General features: G+C 40.8%; 1 protein-coding gene across 8 annotated transcripts in view; it reads left to right on the top strand.

Moving 5' to 3' along the window:
* The window catches only part of osbpl9 (oxysterol binding protein-like 9), a 71,889-nt gene that overhangs the window by 9,386 nt on the left and 39,181 nt on the right, over positions 1 to 23,322 (top strand). For 6 of the 8 annotated variants that reach the window (XM_079663464.1, XM_079663465.1, XM_079663466.1 and 3 more), the window contains exon 4: positions 11,876 to 11,952. In XM_079663464.1, the coding sequence (XP_079519590.1) occupies positions 11,876 to 11,952 (77 nt within the window). Of the gene's footprint in view, positions 1 to 191; positions 322 to 11,875; positions 11,953 to 18,799; positions 19,036 to 23,322 lie in introns of those variants that run through there. The other 2 variants (XM_079663469.1, XM_079663471.1) reach the window with 2 other exon arrangements.

The raw sequence follows: 23,322 nt of genomic DNA on the forward strand, positions 1-23,322 counted from the left end.
AGAGCGGTCCTCTGGGAAGCTGAGCTCAGGTCTTTTGGATTTACAAACCGAGCTCACGCATCGCTCCCTTCTTTCTGACAGGAAACAACCCCTTTCTTTTGTTACTCTATCCCTCCACCTCCAGGTCTTTACCTCACCTTCTCCACCTTCATCTCCCATCCGTCTATTTGTCTCCATCCTCTCCTCCACTCCTCCACTTCCCTCCTTCTCGAGGGTCTCCACCTGCCACAGTCCATGGGCCTCCTGCCCCCCCCACCTCCTCCATGCCCTCTCCCATGTCTGTTTTCCGAAGCTGTATGCTGTGGTTCTACAAAAGGAAGGGTAAGGAGGAATCCGTGCATGGTGCGATTGCATGGAGGATGGAGAGGATGAGGAAGAGGAGGAAGAGGAAGAGCTTGTTTGTCTTCTGGGACATTGAGCCAGGCTGGTTTAGGGTTAGTTTGTTCATCAGAGTTCTTTGATGTGTCCCACAGATAGTGTAAGTGCCAGATTAGTGGAGCCTGAAATGTTGAGTAGCCCAAAGTGTTAGAAATGTAGAGTAGGGTCTCCAGCACATAGAAGCTGCCGGATGCTAACCTGCATATGTTGGGCAATTAGCATAAGTTGCATTAATTAGCATATGCAGACAACAGTTAAAACATGTCTTGGCCGATTTGGACAATTCTGCAGAAAGAAAGTGGCCATGTTTGTCCTCTCTGTGGGCTGATTTTGACTACCATGAGTAGTGCTGGATATAGAGAGCACAACATGAAACTTATCACCTCTGCTGTTGACAATTTAGTCCCTTAAATCTTCCAAATCGACCCAAAATGTATCAAAATCAGTCCACTTGGAGTACAAATATTGGTGTTTTCTGGTTAAAACTGCAATTTTTGATCCTGAAAATGTCAGAAATGGACTCGGCTTCCTCGTTAACTTCCAAAACCACACATTTTCCAAATCGACCAAGCCATGTTTTCACTTTTGTCCGCATAGCTGATTAACCCAACTTATGCTAATTGTGCAAACTACCCAGCATATGCAGGTTAGCATCCGGCAGCTTCTATGTGCTGCAGACCCTACTCTACATTTCTATCAGAACACTTTGGGGTCTCAACATCTCCGGGGTCACACTGCTGGAAACTAGACTATAAGAGGAAATGTACATCGTTACAGCAAAGGATAGAGACGGACTCATGATATGTACAGAAGTACACACTCAGTTAGATAAGCAAATAGGCACAGTATTTATAAAATAGGTGTAACCTTGTAGAATGAAGTGTGTGAGTTATATACATACCAAGTGGTTTTTTTGTTTGTTATTTTTAATGCTGTCAAAGTCATCGCGCTAACGGCGGTAATTAATTTTTTGAATTAATTGCGTTAAAAATATTTAACGCATTTAATGCATGTGCAGAATGGCCCGCCCCATACATCACACCAGTGGCAGCACTGGGGTATGGCTGAGGTAGGCTACACCCATACCAAGAAATGGCTTAGCCCCACCACGAACAATGATGTTAAAGTAAGCAAAATAAAGTCCGCCAACTCGCTGAGTGAATCACACAAACAGCAGTTAGTCAGATTGATTTCAGTAGCCACTTGTCTGGAAATACTGAAGACTAGAAACGGTTTTGAAAACTTTTGTCACGTAGTGATCGTCTTCTCAATAGAACATCTTTGATAATGTCTTCCGGCCAATCAGAATCAAGATAACGGCGTGGTGTTGTTGCAGGAAGTCCCGACGAAGAATACTTTTGCTGTAGTGCATCTCTATACACATCGATACAACATTACGTGTTGATAGAAATCAACACGTAATGAAATAAGACCCCACGGTTTGATGATTGATAGGTGTGTGGGCTGTCTTTCATTCTGACACACAGAACAATGTTATAATAAACATACTGTATGTGAAATGGATATATCCGCCTTCTTTCATTTATCTTTCCATTCCCAAAACAATATAAATAAAGAAATGCATATTTTGGACATAGTTCGAATGGTGATTAATCTGATTAACATTTTTAATCGTTTGACAGCCCTAGTTATTTTACAACAGTGTCTGTTTTGTTAGGGAGGTTCAACGACAGTTCAGAGACTGTGTGTGTGTGTGTGTGTGTGTGTGTGTGTGTGTGTGTGTGTGTGTGTGTGTGTGTGTGTGTGTGTGTGTGTGTGTGTGTGTGTGTGTGTGTGTGTGTGTGTGTGTGTGTGTGTGTGTGTGTGTGTGTGTGTGTGTGTGTGTGTGTGTGTGTGATCAGTCAGGTGTGTGTGTCCCGGATGTTTGCGGCCGCTGTGTGTTCTGCTCTCTGCTGCTTTGGCTAAATAATTATTATGTAACTCAAGTTTCTTCCACCCTCAGAGTAGACATCTTTCTGTGTGTTTGTGGAGGAGAAATAGCTCACGTGTCCTGGTCTTAATTTGTTCTGGAACTTTCTGTACTGCAGTTACTCTGATCTGACTGTGGCTGTGAGGGAGTGCGGTCGTCTTTCAACCAGAAGGTTGTGGGTTCGATCCCAGCCCATGCAGTCAACATGTCGATGTATCCTTGGGCGAGATACTTAACCCTGAGTTGCTCCCGATGGCCAACGGTGTGTGAATGTTAGGTCCTAGAGTCAGGTGCTCTGTTTGAATGGGTGAATGTCATGTAGCATGTAAAGCGCTTTGAGGGGTCTTAAAGACTGGATAAAGCGCTATATAAGTACAGTCCATTTATCTGCATGACTTGCTGAGGTAGAGGTGCACATGCTCCATATATTTAAATATTAATGTTATGTTTATGGTGAATATGATCTGATTCACTGGAGGCTGAGAGAGGACAGGCAGAGCACATAGTTTTGTTTTATTTGCACAGTATTTATATAACAGTTTGATCAATCATCCGTTGGATCGAGGCGATTATCCAGAGTAATTACACAAAACCAAAGCATAAACCAAACATCAGAAAAAGGGGTGTTTTTGAGGGAAAGAAAATTCAGCAGGAAGTATACAAAAGCCTTTTTAAGCAAATGAACTCTGTGAGAGATGGAACACATTTTTTCAAAGTTTCCAATAACTTATTCTCCTGTAGCCTCATGGAGAAAGTTCCGTTACAAAGATTGAATGCACAGTATCGTACCGGCAACCTACTTCTAATATTCAGTTTCATACTCTAATGTAATGAGGCCAAATGTGAGAGCGTGATATGAAACCCCTTCCTTAAAGCAGCAAACATGCGGGTGTTTAGCCAGACATTAAAAAGGCTACTACGCCATCAAAGACTTTACAGTGAATATAATAATAATAACTTAAATGTGTAGATAGCGCCTTAAAGTGGCTTAACTATATATATATCAGAATACCTTTATTCGTCCCACAGAGAGGGAAAGGAATATTGGCCCAAACAACACAGAAGAACCTGGGCCTTATTCCATCTGAGGACCCAGAGGTTAGAAAGGACGTAGCAGTTAACAGTTTGAGTGTCCACGAAACCAACCCAACCAGCAACCTGTTTGAGTATTACTCGTCATGGAGCAGACTGCAGAGAGGGGTTGCTTGGATACTTCAATTAAGAGGAATTCTTCTTCTTAATTGAAGTATCCAAGCAACCCCTCTCTGCAGTCTGCTGCATGATGAGTAATACTCAAACAGATTGCTTTGGATTGCCTGTCGTCAACCCCGCTCTATAGTGGCAAAAGGAAACCTTGATGCCATTACATGTACGTTGCTACAGCAGAAAAAGAGCCAAAGACAGCTTAATGATACGTAGAAGCACGCATAAAAAAGTATTAAAGTAATACAGAATTGAATAAAATAAAAAGTTACATAATTTACTAAATCTATAATATGTATATAATATTATATATAACGAGAGAAACACTTTGCAGACGGTACATGCACGAACACCTATAGGACACACTACAGCTCAGCTGAATCAGCAGTGTGGGATACGTTCAAATCAGCAGGATGATTTTTTATTTACTTTGCACAAGGGGTGTGTGTGTGTGTGTGTGTGTGTGTGTGTGTGTGTGTGTGTGTGTGTGTGTGTGTGTGTGTGTGTGTGTGTGTGTGTGTGTGTGTGTGTGTGTGTGTGTGTGTGTGTGTGTGTGTGTGTGTGTGTGTGTGTGTGTGTGTGTGTGTGTGTGTGTGTGTGTGTGTGTGTGTGTGTGTGTGTGTGTGTGTGTGTGTGAACTGTGGGAAGCAGAAATTGTGGTTGTGATTAATATTGGATTAATTACTTCACACTTTACTAACATTTCCAGTGATCAATACACCAGCTGATTACACACACGGCTCCTTTCATCAAACTGTGTTTCGGGATAATGCTGTATTATTAAAATGTCGTCCTCCAACGGGACGGTTCCAGTTTGAAGAGTGTTTCTGATCCTGAGTGCAGCTCTTTCTATTTAGAGAAGCATCCATTATTCATCGTCCTCTTCCTCCCCAGTGCTGCATCACCGTTTCCTGACTCCTTTCCTCTTTCCTCTGCCCTCATTCTCCTCCTCTCTTCTACAGGAGCTATCAATCTGTCCTCTTCTTACTGCACAGACCATCAGTCCAACTGTCTGACGCCGCGGCAACGTTACTTTAACTGTAATCAAGATTAAAATCACAGTAAGGGCAATATTTTGTAAAAGCAAAATATGTGAAAAGTCCAGATATTCTACAGAATAGGAGAGGACTCTTTAAAGTAGAGACACTACATACTGATATACACCTGAACATCAGCAGGAGAGGACTCTTTAAAGTAGAGACACTACATACTGATATACACCTGAACATCAGCAGGAGAGGACTCTTTAAAGTAGAGACACTACATACTGATATACACCTGAACATCAGTAGGAGAGGACTCTTTAAAGTAGAGACACTACATACTGATATACACCTGAACATCAGCAGGAGAGGACTCTTTAAAGTAGAGACAATACATACTGATATACACCTGAACATCAGCAGGAGAGGACTCTTTAAAGTACAGACACTACATACTGATATACACCTGAACATCAGCAGGAGAGGACTCTTTAAAGTTGAGACACTACATACTGATATACACCTGAACATCAGAAAGAGAGGACTCTTTAAAGTAGAGACACTTCATACTGATACACACCTGAACATCAGCAGGAGAGGACTCTTTAAAGTAGAGACACTACATACTGATATACACCTGAACATCAGCAGGAGAGGACTCTTTAAAGTAGAAACACTACATACTGATATACACCTGAACATCAGCAGGAGAGCACTCTTTAAAGTAGAGACACTACATACTGATATACACCTGAACATCAGCAGGAGAGGACTCTTTAAAGTAGAGACACTACATACTGATATACACCTGAACATCAGCAGGAGAGGACTCTTTAAAGTAGAGACACTACATACTGATATACACCTGAACATCAGCAGGAGAGGACTCTTTAAAGTAGAGAAACTACATACTGATATACACCTGAACATCAGCAGGAGAGGACTCTTTAAAGTAGAGACACTACATACTGATATACACCTGAACATCAGCAGGAGAGGACTCTTTAAAGTAGAGACACTACATACTGATATACACCTGAACATCAGCAGGAGAGGACTCTTTAAAGTAGAAACACTACATACTGATATACACCTGAACATCAGCAGGAGAGGACTCTTTAAAGTAGAGACACTACATACTGATATACACCTGAACATCAGCAGGAGAGGACTCTTTAAAGTAGAGACACTACATACTGATATACACCTGAACATCAGCAGGAGAGGACTCTTTAAAGTAGAGACACTACATACTGATATACACCTGAACATCAGCAGGAGAGGACTCTTTAAAGTAGAGACACTACATACTGATATACACCTGAACATCAGCAGGAGAGGACTCTTTAAAGTAGAGACACTACATACTGATATACACCTGAACATCAGCAGGAGAGGACTCTTTAAAGTAGAGACACTACATACTGATTAGAATAGGGGTCCTTTGAATGTGTGTCACAAAGCCTGTTAACGCTCACTCAGAAGTTTCTCCTGATCCACATTTGGCCTCCTCGTTATTGACAGTTTTCAGTCGTCCCTCTGGAGCCCCTCATCCTCTTCCTCTTCGTCAGCTCGTCTGAAGATGGCAGGAGGAGAGAGAAGATGAGAGGGATGAATAATTCAGAGAGACCTTGGAGAAAGAGATGAGTGGCATTATGGAAAGAGGCTGAGCATTATGAAGGGGAATCTTTGGAATTGTTAAGTGACCGCTGAGGTTAGGGATAGAGTGTTGACGAGTTGTTGCTGTTGTTGTTGTTGTTGTTAACCCTGAAGTTAGCATCACAAGGATTCCCTCTGCAAAAAAACAATGGGATTTCTTTATTGAGACTCTTGTGTCGCTGCTTCCTTCCTTTGCGTGGACGCTTTAAACAGACATCTTTAACGCGTTGTCCTTCCATAAGATCTGTTCTCCTGACGTTTGGATGACCTGCTTTGCCCCCGGTGGTGTGTTGATATCGTGCTATCGATTACTCAAAATAAAATGGAAAACTTTTCACACGTTCAACAAAGAAAACAGGCTCTTTACAACAGTCCAAACAAATCAAACAAAAGAGGCAACACTCAAATACAAATATTAAACAACATATAGATTTTTTTTATTGTGCTTTCACAATCTGGGGGCAAACGATTTAAAACAGTCTGCTGCTGAAAAATAAAAAAGCTAATAAATATAGATTTTGTGTTTTCATGTAAGTTTAAATTTAAAAGAATATATCATTAAAAATAATTACCAGGAAAATAATTATATAAAAAAATCCATTTAAATAAATAACTGTTAAAAATATCGACATTAAATGTGAATTTAAAAGTGGAACAACTGGTGAGTTTAAATGTATAGCCAGTGATGTCTGAGGAGATAAGAGCCTCCGGACACTTCTTACAGGCTTAACATTGCATCAGTTTATAGTGTTTTTATTATGTCAGGTTTGCAATTAAAGGGTGGAACTTTTCATGTGACTTTTAGACTTTTACCCCTTTTTGTTCCTCTATAAAAAATGATGATAACCTTTAAACATTATATAGCACACCCTGTGCACAGTTAAACATTTAAAAGCACGTTCACTGTGTAGTTTAATGTGTCTACCTGCACTTTGAACAGATCCTCAAACTGAAGAATATCTTCCATCCACTGCTAATTAGTTGATCTGGACTAAATGACTAATTAATCCTGTGGATGACTAACTGCTTCAGTCAGCGGTTCAGATTCTGCTATCTCATCCCCTCAAATCATTAACACGGTCCTCCTGGTTACCTCGAAAAGCTGATGGGATTTCTCCTACAAACTTAATGACACTGACACGTTTAGTTCAGCGGGATAATCTCCACACAGTAACACCACTTTATGATTTCTGAAGTAAGAAGCTGGCGTTGGGCTATAAAGGAACTACAGCACGGTCACATGACTTCACCTCACCACCGCTAAGCTAAAGGAGGCTAATGTTGGGCTATAAAGGAACTACAGCACGGTCACATGACTTCACGTCACCACCGCTCAGCTAAAGGAGGCTAATGTTGGGCTATAAAGGAACTACAGCACGGTCACATGACTTCACGTCACCACCGCTAAGCTAAAGGAGGCTAATGTTGGGCTATAAAGGAACTACAGCACGGTCACATGACTTCACGTCACCACCGCTAAGCTAAAGGAGGCTAATGTTGGGCTATAAAGGAACTACAGCACGGTCACATGACTTCACGTCACCACCGCTAAGATAAAGGAGGCTAATGTTGGGCTATAAAGGAACTACAGCACGGTCACATGACTTCACGTCACCACCGCTAAGCTAAAGGAGGCTAATGTTGGGCTATAAAGGAACTACAGCACGGTCACATGACTTCACGTCACCACCGCTAAGATAAAGGAGGCTAATGTTGGGCTATAAAGGAACTACAGCACGGTCACATGACTTCACATCACCACCGCTAAGCTAAAGGAGGCTAATGTTGGGCTATAAAGGAACTACAGCACGGTCACATGACTTCACGTCACCACCGCTAAGCTAAAGGAGGCTAATGTTGGGCTATAAAGGAACTACAGCACGGTCACATGACTTCACGTCACCACCGCTAAGCTAAAGGAGGCTAATGTTGGGCTATAAAGGAACTACAGCACGGTCACATGACTTCACGTCACCACCGCTAAGCTAAAGGAGGCTAATGTTGGGCTATAAAGGGGGAAACAAATCTTTTCAACTTGTGTTAACCACAGACCTTATTTCAGGAACCAAAAACACATTCGATAAAACATTGGCTTCCAGACCAGGGGACAGAAAGTGCATACATGCTGAGTCATGTTAGGGCTTTAGGACTCATTCCTGCTCCATGCTATAAAAATATTGAACCCGAAGCCTTGCTGAGTCGACACCTACCCAGGGAGATAAATCATGGCGTGTGACACACAGATTGGACTCTAGGTTCATAGAGTACAGTGTTTTGTTGAATGGCTGCTTCTCTATCCCTGCTGTCCTGAACAGAGCAGCATCAGTACTAATCTGCTCCTCTGAGAGTCTGAGAGAGACGAGCTGTCTGAGTGGATTGACTCGAGCCTCGGCCGCCCTTTTTAATGTCTTTAAAAGCTTTCTTTCTGCCGTAGCACCGCCATTCATCTGCTGCATCCCGCTCAATGAAAAATGACTCTTACACAGGATATAGTTTGCCAGATAATTCAGTAACACGTGTCTGATGAAGTCCGTCTTTCACAGCCTCTGGAGTTACCGTGCTGTCTGACCATCCATAGCAGATCGTCAAAACTAAAAGATTCTCCTGTATTTACTGGATTTTTTTTAATGACCTGGCACTGTATTAAAAAAGGTATTACAGTTAGTAAAATGTAAAAAGCCCTACTGTTTAATTTATTTAATTGAAACATGTTTTTAAAATTAATCAATTAATTTAATTATATTTATTTATGTATTTTCCTTCCATATTTTCTTCGCAATCTTTTAAGGACTGATGGACCATTTTTTAAAAACTTTTTTAGACCAAAACAACTAAAAATATTAACATTTAAAACATAAGTGTTACTTGCCTTGTTGGTAGGGGACTAAATATTGTATGTCTGAATCAAAAAGTGTGCTCGAGACTGTGTTTGTGAAACTGTGTGTGTTTGTGAGACAGCTTGAGACTGTGTGTTTGTGAGACTGCTTGAGACTGTGTGTTTGTGAGACTGCTTGAGACTGTGTGTTTGTGAGACTGTGTTTGTGAGACTGCTTGAGACTGTGTATGTGTGAGACTGCTTGAGACTGTGTGTGTGTGTGTGTGTGTGTGTGTGAGACTGCTTGAGACTGTGTGTGTGTGTGTGTGTGTGTGTGTGTGAGACTGTGTGTGTGTGAGACTGCTTGAGACTGTGTATGTGTGTGTGTTTAATTGAACTTGCTGTGTGTTTGTTCTCTCTCTTTGCTCTGAGGGTGCAGCCTCGTTAAAGACGGCATGTGAAACAGAAAAAGGATTAGTTTTAGGAGTTTTACCTCCTTTGTGTAAATTAAAGGAACAGTTTGACAGTTAATGCAGCACACGTATTGCTCCGTTAATGACCGCCTCGCTGCATATCATCCCGCTTATTACACAGCTACACACTAAAGAAACCAACAGCTCGAATCACAATATTGATTTAACATATTTTTCTAGTACCATACCGTGTTCCCTTTAGTGTTTACTTCCTGTATGTCTTCTTCTCCTGTTCCCTTCCTGTTTGTCTTCTTATGCTTTTCCCTTTAGTGTTTACTTCCTGTATGTCTTCTTCTGATGTTCCCTTCCTGTTTGTCCTCTTATGCTGTTCCCTTTAGTGTTTACTTCCTGTCTGTCTTGTTCTGCTGTTCCCTTTAGTGTTTACTTCCTGTTTGTCTTCTTCTGCTGTTCCCTTCCTGTTTGTCTTCTTATGCTGTTCCCTTTAGTGTTTACTTCCTGTCTGTCTTCTTCTGCTGTTCCCTTTAGTGTTTCCTTCCTGTTTGTCTTCTTCTGCTGTTCCCTTTAGTGTTTACTTCCTGTTTGTCTTCTTATGCTGTTCCCTTTAGTGTTTACTTCCTGTCTGTCTTCCTCTGCTGTTCCCTTTAGTTATTACTTCCTGTCTGTATTCTTCTGCTGTTCCCCTTAGTGTTTACTTCCTGTCTGTCTTCTTCTGCTGTTCCCCTTAGTGTTTACTTCCTGTCTGTATTCTTCTGCTGTTCCCCTTAGTGTTTACTTCCTGTCTGTATTCTTCTGCTGTTCCCCTTAGTGTTTACTTCCTGTCTGTCGTCTTCTGCTGTTCCTCTTAGTGTTTACTTCCTGTCTGTCTTCTTCTGTTTTTCCCTTTAGTGTTTACTTCCTGTCTGTATTTCTTTTTCTGCTGTTCCCTTTAGTGTTTACTTCCTGTTTGTCGTCTTCTGCTGTTCCTCTTAGTGTTTACTTCCTGTCTGTCTTCTTCTGTTTTTCCCTTTAGTGTTTACTTCCTGTCTGTATTTCTTTTTCTGCTGTTCCCTTTAGTGTTTACTTCCTGTCTGTCTTCTTCTGCTGTTCCCCTTAGTGTTTACTTCCTGTCTGTCTTCTTCTGCTGTTCACCTTAGTGTTTGTTTCCTGTCTGTCTTCTTCTGCTGTTCCCTTTAGTGTTTACTTCCTGTCTGTCTTCTTCTGTTGTTCCCTTTAGTGTTTACTTCCTGGCTGTCTTCTTCTGCTGTTCCCTTTAGTGTTTACTTCCTGTTTGTCTTCCTCTGCTGTTCCTTTTTGTGTTTACTTCCTGTTTGTCTTCTTATGCTGTTCCCTTTAGTGTTTACTTCCTGTCTGTCTTCCTCTGCTGTTCCCTTTAGTTATTACTTCCTGTCTGTCTTCTTCTGCTGTTCCCTTTAGTGTTTACCTCCTGTCGGTCTTCTTCTGTTGTTCCCTTCAGTGTTTACTTCCTGTCTGTCTGTCTGTCTGTCTGTCTGTCTGTCTTCTTCTGCTGTTCCCTTTAGTGTTTACTTCCTGTCTGTCTTCTTCTGCTGTTCCCTTTAGTGTTTACTTCATGTCTGTCTGTCTTCTGCTGTTCCCTTTAGTGTTTACTTTCTGTCTTCTTCTGCTGTTCCCTCTATTGTTTACTTCCTTGCTGTCTTCTTCTTCTGTTCCCTTTAGTGTTTACTTCCTGTCTGTCTTCTTCTGCTGTTCCCTTTAGTTATTATTTCCTGTCTGTGTTTTTCTGCTGTTCCCTTTAGTGTTTACTTCCTTCCTGTCTGTCTTCTTCTGCTGTTCCCTTTAGTTATTACTTCCTGTCTGTCTTCTTCTGCTGTTCCCCTTAGTGTTTACTTCCTTCCTGTCTGTCTTCTTCTGCTGTTCCCCTTAGTGTTTACTTCCTTTCTGTCTTCTTCTGTTGTTCCCTTTAGTGTTTACTTCCTGGCTGTCTGTCTTCTTCTGCTGTTCCCTTTAGTGTTTACTTCCTGTCTGTCTGTCTTCTGCTGTTCCCTTTAGTGTTTACTTTCTGTCTTCTTCTGCTGTTCCCTTTAGTTATTACTTCCTTTCTGTCTTCTTCTGCTGTTCCCCTTAGTGTTTACTTCCTTCCTGTCTGTCTTCTTCTGCTGTTCCCCTTAGTGTTTACTTCCTTGCTGTCTTCTTCTGTTGTTCCCTTTAGTGTTTACTTCCTGGCTGTCTGTCTTCTTCTGTTGTTCCCTTTAGTGTTTACTTCCTGGCTGTCTGTCTTCTTCTGCTGTTCCCTTTAGTGTTTACTTCCTGGTTGTCTGTCTTCTTCTGCTGTTCCCTTTAGTGTTTACTTCCTGTCTATCCTCTAATAATTCCTCAATGAATACTCGTCCCTCACTGCGTCCTCATGTCATTCCAGTGTTGTGTCATTAGTGTGTGTGTGTAATCCCAGTGTAATCGCTCCCAATGTGTGTGTGTGTATGGAAAAAGTGGCTCACAGGGTGTGTGTGTGTTTCAGCCCGAGATGCAGACGAGCGGGAGAAGTGGATCCACGCCTTAGAGGGAACCATCCTCCGCCACACCCTCCAGCTCAGAGTACGTAATGTTCTGTTCTTTCTTCAAAAAGTCCATTTGTTTTTTTAAGGTTATTTTTACAAAAAGTGGGGGCTTTTTTTTTTTTCATCGTGTTTGCCTGTTCATGTCCATTTGTGTCAGCATCCATATAGTTTTAGTGGTCAGTAAATTGGGAAACTGTAAAGTGAAGATTAAATGTTTTGAACACATTTAAATTAGGGCCGGGACTTTAAACGCGTTAATTAAGATTAATTAATTACACAAAAATTAACGCGTTAAAAAATTAACGCATTTTAATCGCACTTATTTTTGCCCTGCGGAACGTTTTTCACTGGATGAGTTTCGGGGGTACCGATTATACTGGAGCACCAACTAACGTTCATGACTTCAGACAACAACAAACCACAGTGAACAATAGTCAAACATGAAGAAGAAGCTGATGAGACCGCTTTGGTTGGCCCCGTGGATGGGACATTTTGTTTTAAAAAACGGACGGATGGAAGCGTCGATAAGAGCACGGTTGTTTGCAAATTATGAAAAAAGGAATTCGCATATCACCGCAGCACATCAAGCCTCAAGTATCACCTCAATGCAAAACATATAGCAGCTAGCGTGGAAGCTAGCGTGGAAGCTAGCCCGACTCGGAGTACAAGGACCCACACCCATTTTTAAATCAACTGTTGGTAAATCAACAAAGTCTGTTCTGGCCTCTGAAGCAACAGAGAGATGTTTTCTAATAGTCAGGGTTTCCAATGTTCTGAATGTACTTGAAAGTATTGTGTTTTACTTCAAAAACAAAGTGTTATAGTTTACAGAAGGTCTACCTACCTATAGGCTACCTGAATCTCTGAAATGTACTATATTCCTAAATATGCTATTGCTACACTTTATGGCAAAAATTTCACTTTTCTGTTGGTCTTGGTTAAGGACCACCTTGAAAAAAATAAACAATGTTTTGTTGCTTAAGCTTATGTATTCAGTCATTATTCAATGGTATACTAAAATCCATGTGAAAAAAATTGCTTCTCACTGTTCTCAGGTCAGATATTTATATGTGATTAAAAATGCGATTAATTTCGATTAATTAATTACAAAGCCTCTAATTAATTAGATTAATTTTTTTAATCGAGTCCCGGCCCTAATTTAAATTGGTTCATGAAAGCATTATTATTGAACCTGAGATTGCACGCATTTGCATCATCAATAATTAATCACATGCTTGTAGTTTGAGACGTTTCTGAGAATGGTATTGACCTTAAAGGTGCTTGAATATGCAAGAATCATTATTTATATATTATTATTATTTTAAATGTATTTATTTGAAACTATTGTTATTATTAATTAATATTTTAAAAATATTTTTTTTATTTGAAATATGTATTATTATTTTAATATTTTTCTTATTATATTTTAATATATCTTTTTATTTGACTTATTTATTAATATTTTTATTTATTCTTGACTATCTACTATCTGCATCCATCTCCTGCAGGTGCGTCATTATTTTATTGTTTTACACGTGCCTCGGTGAATGAGTGAATTAAGTGCATTTTTCCAGGTTGAACGTCTTTTTAAAAATAGAAAGAAAATCTGCACACTGTATTTTAAACATTCTCAGCCATGAAACCATAATTAACTCTGATCTGCGTCTGCATATATGTTGTTTTTAGTCCTCCTACATTTAGCTTGAACAGTCATTGAACAGTCCTTGAATCGGATGCTTTAGACACCGTGTGACGACCTGAAAGGCACTTTGGATCTCAGGTGTTTTTATCAGAGTCAGTATATGGATGGAAATGCAGGTGACATTCATGTCATCAGAAATGGAGGCTGTTGTGTCAATAAGTTTCTCTGGACCTGTATCAGGACCAGGTTCAGGTTTAATGAGCAGTTTGATTTACTGCTGCTGGTCTGTTTGGTATTATTGTTCTGTCAGTTTATTGTCACTTCCATTCTGCTCTTTAGTCGCTGATAACACTTTGTACTTTTACTCAAGTACTACTTTAAATAAAGGACTTGCAACCAGGTATTTATATGCAGTATTTCTTAAGATAAAGCACCAGGTACTTCTTCCACCTCTGTGTGAGATTTACTAAGAAGTCCCCATGTCTGCATTGCTCAATATGTAGTCAATCTGTTAGCTTATTTTATTAAATAGTATTTTATAACATCAGTACAATATAATCAGAATCAGAAATCCTTTTTTTGTCCCGGGAATGCACGCGACTAAAACATCAGATAGAGTGAGGGTTGTGGGAGTGAGTTCCAGAGGGAGGGGGCAGCAACAGAGAAGGCTCTGTCCCCCCAGGTCCGGTGCTTGATGCGGGTGGGGATGGATAGGAGGTTGGCTTCTGATGAGCGGAGGCAGCGGGAAGGGGTGTGGTGGCGCAGCAGGTCTGTGAGGTAGGGGGGGGGGGGGGGGGCTGGCTGGTTGTTGACTGTATGCACACTTTAATAACAACAATAAGTAAGACACGAAACAGCAGATATGTACAGCATGGTAATACATGTGCAACTGCACGAGGGTATATTGCAGAAAGTATTATATTTAGTTATTGCACATCAGGGGAATTCTAGTCTAGCCATATGGAGTACTTTTACTTCTGCTAGACATTTTGTATATATATATATATAGATTCAATTTCAGAGCAGAAGAAACAGCCTTCAAGGGTCTAACTCTGCACATCATTCAGCAGTGCACAGTGAAGTGTGTGTGCGTGCGTGAGTGAGTGCGTGAGTCTCTTTAATCAACTCCTCACAGCTCTGGTCAGAAACTGGACAAAGTGAAACATGTACAAACCACAGACTGTCATGGCGAATACAATCGCTGCTTTAGTTCTGTCTTTAGGACGTTGTTGTGAGCGTGGACGGAGCAGCTACAGGTTAGTTTAGCCTGATCCATTCAGAAAACACGCATTTTAAAGGTGTTTCTCCTGCCGTCTGTCTGCAGACTTGGCAAAGCATTAATTCATGTTTTTTACTAACCGGTATCAGTATGTAGTTACTTCAGCATCATTTTGAAACGTGTATTACAATTAAATCACTGTAAAATAAGTTAATTTTGTCGTAGTTGGTTTCCACCACAGTATTTACATTGAAATAAGTCCCGCCCCCTCTCCAGCGCGTCCTGTTTGAATGACAGGAGTAAACACAGCTGACAGCCGCGGTGAAACTCCAGCGGTTAGAGCGATGAGAATATTCGCATCGCGTCCGTTGTGAACGCAGCATAATGCAGTTCAGAAAACAATGTTCTGACTCTTTTAAAGCAACTTTGAGATTTTAACAGTGTGAGGGGCACGCAGGCCATGGAGGCCGTAGGACGTACAATTATTTGTGGGGCATAACGGCCAGACCGAGGGGCTACAACAGCCAATGCCGTCATGGCCGCCATGAAATTCCTACCCTGAATAGTATTTAAAACCATAGTTATACTTTTACCCCTCGACTTAAATGAATGACTTTTACTTGCAACAAGGTATTTTTATGTACTTTTACTTGATCTGAGTACTTCTTCCACCTCTGTTACTTTATGCTTTTACTCCTTTACATTTCCCAGGGCCAATATTGCACTCCACTGAATTTATATAACTCTAATTGATTTTAAATATATATGATGCAGTACTCTACTACTTATCTACACCACTCCATATCAATAAACTACATCAGGGGGGTCTAAACTGCGGCTCGTTGTCCATTTGTAAATGGCCCTCAGTCGATTCAAAAAGTATAATGGAGATATGTCCCACATATGAAACTTGTGCTGTTCTTAAATATACACGTAAACATATATCACACAGTAGTATTCATGTGTTAATGAGCCCAGTCAATTAAAGTGGAAACACTTTCTGACAAATCTTAGTTCAATCAGGAGAGACGGTTTTGATAAGAATACACATTTATTGCCAGGAATGCACAAATTAATGGAATGCAGTTTCGGCGACTTGATAGTAGGGGTTCGGTCTGAAGGGGAGGGGCTTAGCTTGACCCTGGTGGTGGTGAATGGATAGTTGGGGTCAGTCTGAAGGGGAGGGGCTTAACTTGACCCTGGTGGTGGTGAATGGATGGTTGGGGTCGGTCTGAAGGGGAGGGGCTTAGCTTGACCCTGGTGGTGGTGAATGGATAGTTGGGTTTGGTCTGAAGGGGAGGGGCTTAGCTTGACCCTGGTGGTGGTGAATGGATAGTTGGGGTCAGTCTGAAGGGGAGGGGCTTAGCTTGACCCTGGTGGTGGTGAATCGATAGTTGGGTTCGGTCTGAAGAGGAGGGGCTTAGCTTAACCCTGGTGGTGGTGAATGGATAGTTGGGTTCGGTCTGAAGGGGAGGGGCTTAGCTTGACACTGGTGGTGGTGAATGGATGGTTGGGGTCGGTCTGAAGGCCCGGGAGGGGCTTAGCTTGACCCTGGTGGTGGTGAATGGATAGTTGGGGTCGGTCTGAAGGGGAGGGGCTTAGCTTGACACTGGTGGTGGTGAATGGATAGTTGGGGTCGGTCTGAAGGGGAGGGGCTTAGCTTGACACTGGTGGTGGTGAATGGATAGTTGGGGTCGGTCTGAAGGGGAGGGGCTTAGCTTGACCCTGGTGGTGGTGAATGGATAGTTGGGGTCGGTCTGAAGGGGAGGGGCTTAGCTTGACCCTGGATTCAGAGGGACAGGAGGTGAAAAGGGGGGGAGGAGGGTTGCGTCGAGTCACCTGAAATGACAGCTGTCAGGGGAGAGGAGATTTAAAAGGGTTAGCGGAGCGCTGTGATAGGCTTGTGAGAATAGAGCGAAGTGATTGGTTAAGCTGGGGAGTGACGCCCCCGATCACATATTGAGAGGAGAGAGAGTAGTAACACAGACAAAGTAAAGGAATGAGGAAAGACGGTCTTCCTGGTTGAACTTGCGCTGAGCTTCATTTGGTTAAAAAAAAGCCCAATAACTTATTTCCATAACAAGCTTGAAATAAACCCTCCATATTTCCTCATTATAATCAATCTGAGGATTCTGTTTTAAGGAAGGAGCTGTAAACAAGATACATGAAACCCTCTGAAGAGCTGAGAGGTTTCTTTGAGCATATTCAAGAATAATTGACCTCCATTTGATTTGATTCTGCAGACTTACCTCTGAACTTATGAGGCAACATACCTCACCTCTGGCCTTCAGTGGAAAGCTCACCCCTGAACCACAACATGAAAACACTCTGACATGTATTGTAAGTGATAACACTGATTTATATCTTGGCTTAAATAACACATAGAAATCAGTTTTTTTTTACTTTTAATGAAGTATTTTAAGACCGTAGTTTTACTGACTGAGTACTTCTTGCATATCTTATACTTCTTTTTGTTTACATTTCAGAGGCAAATCTTGCACTGTACTAAATCTAATGAACCCTATTAATATATAACATGATATTATGAAGTTCTCTACTACTAATATACATCATGATAACAAGTGTAGAAAAAACCATATCTAGTACTTGTGCTGATAATACTTTTATATATACTTGTATATTTGTAACATTGAGTTCAGTATTTGTACACCATAGTATCACTACTGTTACTGAGTGAGTATCTTCCATATCTTGTACTTCTTTTTGTTTACATTTCAGAGGCAAATCTTGCACTGTACTAAATCTAATGAACCCTATTAACATATATTTTGGAGCTACATATCATTCAATAGTTTAACATTTATTTTCTGGCTGTTTATAGTGTTTATTGTAAATAATAATAATAATCCTTATATTTATTATAGCGCTTTACAAATACACATTACATATACAGATCATACATACATGTAATGGTCATCTACTGTGGACAATACCCACAGGAGCAAGTTTCAGGTGAAGTGTCTTGCCCAAGGACACAACGGCCTGACGCAGTGGGGCGGGAGCGGGTTTCGAACTGGAGTTCCCCAACACCCCCTTGATCTGATGATCAAACGCACAGACCACTGCGCCACCCCGTCCAAATGTATTCATAGTTAGTGTCATAAGTAGTTTCTATGCTTTTATTTTGAAGGCATGTTTGGGCACTGGGCGATTAGAGCACCTGGTGTGATTGTATATATTGGAGACAGGTGGAGGTGGGAGTAGAGCACTAGTAGGCAAACGTTTTTTTTACCAAGGTGTTTCAAGCCACACAAATGAAAGGCTTAAGGAAGAGATATATAGGAAACCTGTTCGTTGTGCTTTGTTATCGGAATAAACTGCTCAGATGGAGGTTCTTGTCTGGACCTGGATCATCGCCCTGCGTAAGATCCGCTAACTAGAGCCTCAGCGGCTGTTTTAGTTCTGTAGGATTTTGCCCGCTACAATATACAATACATGAAATACTCTACCACTAATATACCTAATGTTTTAAGGACACTTTCAAAATACTCTCATGTATTTATTTTAGTTCTAAAAAGAGTAGTATTTCATATTCTATAATAATGATACAAACAGTATCTGGTACTTCTAGCTGATGCTTTTGCACTTTAGCTTAAGTCACATAGAAATCAGGATGTTTACTCAGGAAAGAGTATTTTTACACCATAGTATTGCTTTTGTTAGTGAATCTGAGTACCTCTTTCACTTCTGTGGGATTCACTAAAAACCTGTATTTACATAAAACCTGTAAATACTTGAAACTGGTTAAAAAAACTACATTTACCCTCCTCCTCCTCTTCCTCCTCCTCTTCCTCCTCCTCCTCTCTGTGGCTAGGTGTGTCTTCTCACACACACACACACACATGCAGTAATGCTCTGCTGTCATAGCATCATGTGACCTTGCAGTAGCCAATCCCTGACCTGCTTGCTCGGTCAACCAAACATCTGCCTGTGCTGCGTCAGCCAATCAGAGCGTCGGCCAATCAGAGCGTCCGCTGATGCGTCAGCAGGAGCTTTTCTGCTTTGTGTGTTTTCTCCTCTGCCTGCGTGAGAGGAAATGTGGCTTTTCCTGCGAGGGGAGGGTCCGGATTAAAACTGAGTCTTCAGAGAAACGCTCAGCTGGTGAAGGGGAGACGAGCGAGGTAGCTGCTATTCCACAGAAAACAGGTTCACTAGGGAGGGAAATCCAGCTGTGTCAGGGGAGAGAGGGCCTGATGGGGGAGGTTTAACGCAGCATGTCCTTTGGAACGAGGCACAGAGTGAGTAAACACACACACACACACACACACACACACACACACACACACACACGTCACTGCAGCAGGGGAAGTTTAGACGGCTGCAGTGCAGTGGGACAGCTTTCCAAAGTGGGTCACACCGCTGGAAAGACAAACAGGGGGAGGGGGGGGGGTGTTTATGTGTGAGACTTAGCAGGCTGCTCTTAAATATTCTCACTGTGACACACACACACACACACACACACACACACACACACACAGAGGGATGCATGGTGTCTGTGTGTGGAATGAGGGGGAGTGGAGGTCTGGGAATATTTCAGGAACATTGAAGACAGACCCTATGACTCTGAATAACTGCTTCCAAACTTATCTGCCTCGTCTGGAAACACACACACACACACACACACACACACACACACACACACACACACACACCGCCCTTCATTATGTGTGTTGGCTAAACATGAGATATTGGTCAGTATGTGGTGATGGAGGCTCTGTCTTCTGATTGGTTTGTTTTTCAGACTCATTTTTCCGCTCTAATTGACTTTATGGTCGCGTGTCGGTCTGCTGTGTTATTGATTTTAATTTACTGCTTAAAATGATTTTAATTATACGATTTGATTGACTTCATTCATCCCAAATCCCTTCATTCATCCCAAATAGCTTTGTTGCAGGTTTACAAGACAGAGCATGTGATTTAAAGATATCACAAAATATAATAAGAAATAACATTAAAAAAAGTAAATGCATATCATCAGTAGATTCAAATATAGGGTAGAATAAACCTAATCTAACAATGTGTACAAAAGATAAACTACGATTTAATAAATACATCAACTTCAGAGGTGGGAAGTAATTAAGAACATTTACTCAAGTACTGTTCTGAACTACAATTTAGAGGTACTTGTACTTTACTTATTTTCCATTTTATGCTATAATTTTGATGAGAATACTTTTCTACTTTTACTTGAGAAACATTTTGAATGCAGGACTTTTACTGTAACAGAGTATTCCTACACTCTGGTACTTCTACTTTTACTCAAGAACAATATCTGAGTACTTTTACTTTTACTGAAGTACAAGATCTGAGTACTTCTACTTTGACTCGAGTACAAGATCTGAGTACTTCTACTTTTACTGAAGTACAAGACCTGAGTACTTCTACTTTTACTGAAGTACAAGATCTGAGTACTTCTACTTTTACTCAAGAACAAGATCTGAGTTCTTCTACTCAAGTACAAGATCTGAGTACTTCTACTTTTACTCAAGTACAAGATCTGAGTATTTCTACTTTTACTCAAGTACATGATCTGAGTACTTCTACTTTTACTCAAGTACAAGATCTGAGTACTTCTACTTTTACTCAAGTACAAGATCTGAGTACTTCTACTTTTACTGAAGTACAAGATCTGAGTACTTCTACTCAAGTACAAGATCTGAGTACTTCTACTTTAACTAAAGTACATGATCTGAGTACTTCTACTATTACACAAGTACAAGATCTGAGTACTTCTACTTTTACTCAAGTACAAGATCTGAGTACTTCTACTTTTACTCAAGTACACTATTAAGTACAAATATATAAGAATTAAAATCTATGTTGAAAATGAAATATAATATAAACATAGGATACTTGAAATATACATTTTACAGATGCAAGTTGAATTTATAAAAATGTAAATGCATTAATGACGAGTTTAACAATTTCTACACATTTTTCAGGGGAAGTAAAAATACAGAGTCGATCTGGTTTAAAGAGAATAGATTAAAACAAGTCTTTGCAAATGAATTAAAACACATAGTAAAAGAAATATCCACAGGAAAAAACAACTATCCAGAATACAACAGAATATTGAATACATAAAGAAATTAAAAATAAATATGTGGGCATAGGACACACATTATACTAGTGTATACAGTATATATACACATTTGAATTTAAATGCAATAAGGTATAGTTTGAGTACCATATATCTACAAATTGTTCAGAGTAATGAAAGTTTAAAAAAAAAGTGTTCATCTTGTTAAAAGGATTATTGCCAGAAAAAAAGGCGGCTGTTTTTTGTGTATTTAGTTAACCTTGAGTTATTAATCAGTGCAGTGTGAGTAAACAACAAAGCCAACACACACACACACACACACACACACTCTCTCACTCACACTCACACTCACACTCACACACACACACACACACACACACGGCAAGTTTATTTATATAGCACTTTTCAACACAAAGCAATTCAAAGTACTTTACAAAAAATGAAAGACATTCAGAAAATGGCATTTAAAATGAGTCAAGAAAATCTACTAAAAGAAACATTAAAATAAAAAATACATGGATAAAAGTTACAGTGCAGTCTAAGATATGAATAGTTCAATTAAAAGCAGCGACAAAAAGAAAAGTCTTCAGCCTGGATTTAAAAGTAGTCTTCGTTGCAGCGGACCTGCAGGTTTCTGGGAGTTTGTTCCAGATGTTTGGAGCATGATAACTGAACGCTGCTTCTCCATGTTTAGTTCTGACTCTGGGGACAGAAAGCTGACCCGTCCCTGAAGACCTGAGAGATCTGGATGGTTCATCATTTAGCAGGAGGTCAGAAATGCATTTTGGGCCTAATCCATTCAGTGCTTTATAAACAGCAGCAGTATTTAGAAATCTATTCTTTGACACACAGGAAGCCAGAGTAAAGACTTCAGAACAGGAGTGATGTGATCCTCTTTCTTAGTGTCAGTGAGGAACCAGAGTAAAGACTTCAGAACAGGAGTGATGTGATCCACTTTCTTAGTGTCAGTGAGGAACCAGAGTAAAGACTTCAGAACAGGAGTGATGTGATCCACTTTCTTAGTGTCAGTGAGGAACCAGTGTAAAGACTTCAGAACAGGAGTGATGTGATCCACTTTCTTAGTGTCAGTGAGGAACCAGTGTAAAGACTTCAGAACAGGAGTGATGTGATCCTCTTTCTTAGTGTCAGTGAGGAACCAGTGTAAAGACTTCAGAACAGGAGTGATGTGATCCACTTTCTTAGTGTCAGTGAGGAACCAGAGTAAAGACTTCAGAACAGGAGTGATGTGATCCACTTTCTTAGTGTCAGTGAGGAACCAGTGTAAAGACTTCAGAACAGGAGTGATGTGATCCTCTTTCTTAGTGTCAGTGAGGAACCAGAGTAAAGACTTCAGAACAGGAGTGATGTGATCCTCTTTCTTAGTGTCAGTGAGGAACCAGAGTAAAGACTTCAGAGCAGGAGTGATGTGATCCTCTTTCTTAGTGTCAGTGAGGAACCAGAGTAAAGACTTCAGAGCAGGAGTGATGTGATCCTCTTTCTTAGTGTCAGTGAGGAACCAGAGTAAAGACTTCAGAGCAGGAGTGATGTGATCCTCTTTCTTAGTGTCAGTGAGGAACCAGAGTAAAGACTTCAGAACAGGAGTGATGTGATCCACTTTCTTAGTGTTAGTGAGGAACCAGTGTAAAGACTTCAGAACAGGAGTGATGTGATCCTCTTTCTTAGTGTCAGTGAGGAACCAGAGTAAAGACTTCAGAACAGGAGTGATGTGATCCTCTTTCTTAGTGTCAGTGAGGAACCAGAGTAAAGACTTCAGAACAGGACTGATGTGATCCACTTTCTTAGTGTCAGTGAGGAACCAGTGTAAAGACTTCAGAACAGGAGTGATGTGATCCACTTTCTTAGTGTCAGTGAGGAACCAGTGTAAAGACTTCAGAACAGGAGTGATGTGATCCACTTTCTTAGTGTTAGAGAGGAACCAGAGTAAAGACTTCAGAACAGGAGTGATGTGATCCTCTTTCTTAGTGTCAGAGAGGAACCAGAGTAAAGACTTCAGAACAGGAGAGATGTGATCCTCTTTCTTAGTGTCAGAGAGGAACCAGAGTAAAGACTTCAGAGCAGGAGTGATGTGATCCTCTTTCTTAGTGTCAGAGAGGAACCAGAGTAAAGACTTCAGAGCAGGAGTGATGTGATCCTCTTTCTTAGTGTTAGTGAGGAACCAGAGTAAAGACTTCAGAACAGGAGAGATGTGATCCTCTTTCTTAGTGTCAGAGAGGAACCAGAGTAAAGACTTCAGAGCAGGAGTGATGTGATCCTCTTTCTTAGTGTTAGTGAGGAACCAGAGTAAAGACTTCAGAACAGGAGAGATGTGATCCTCTTTCTTAGTGTCAGAGAGGAACCAGAGTAAAGACTTCAGAACAGGAGTGATGTGATCCACTTTCTTAGTGTCAGTGAGGAACCAGAGTAAAGACTTCAGAACAGGAGTGATGTGATCCACTTTCTTAGTGTCAGAGAGGAACCAGAGTAA

This window comes from Notothenia rossii (genome assembly GCF_949606895.1).
Source record: "Notothenia rossii genome assembly, chromosome: 1".
In the NCBI taxonomy this organism is placed as follows: Eukaryota; Metazoa; Chordata; class Actinopteri; order Perciformes; family Nototheniidae; genus Notothenia; species Notothenia rossii.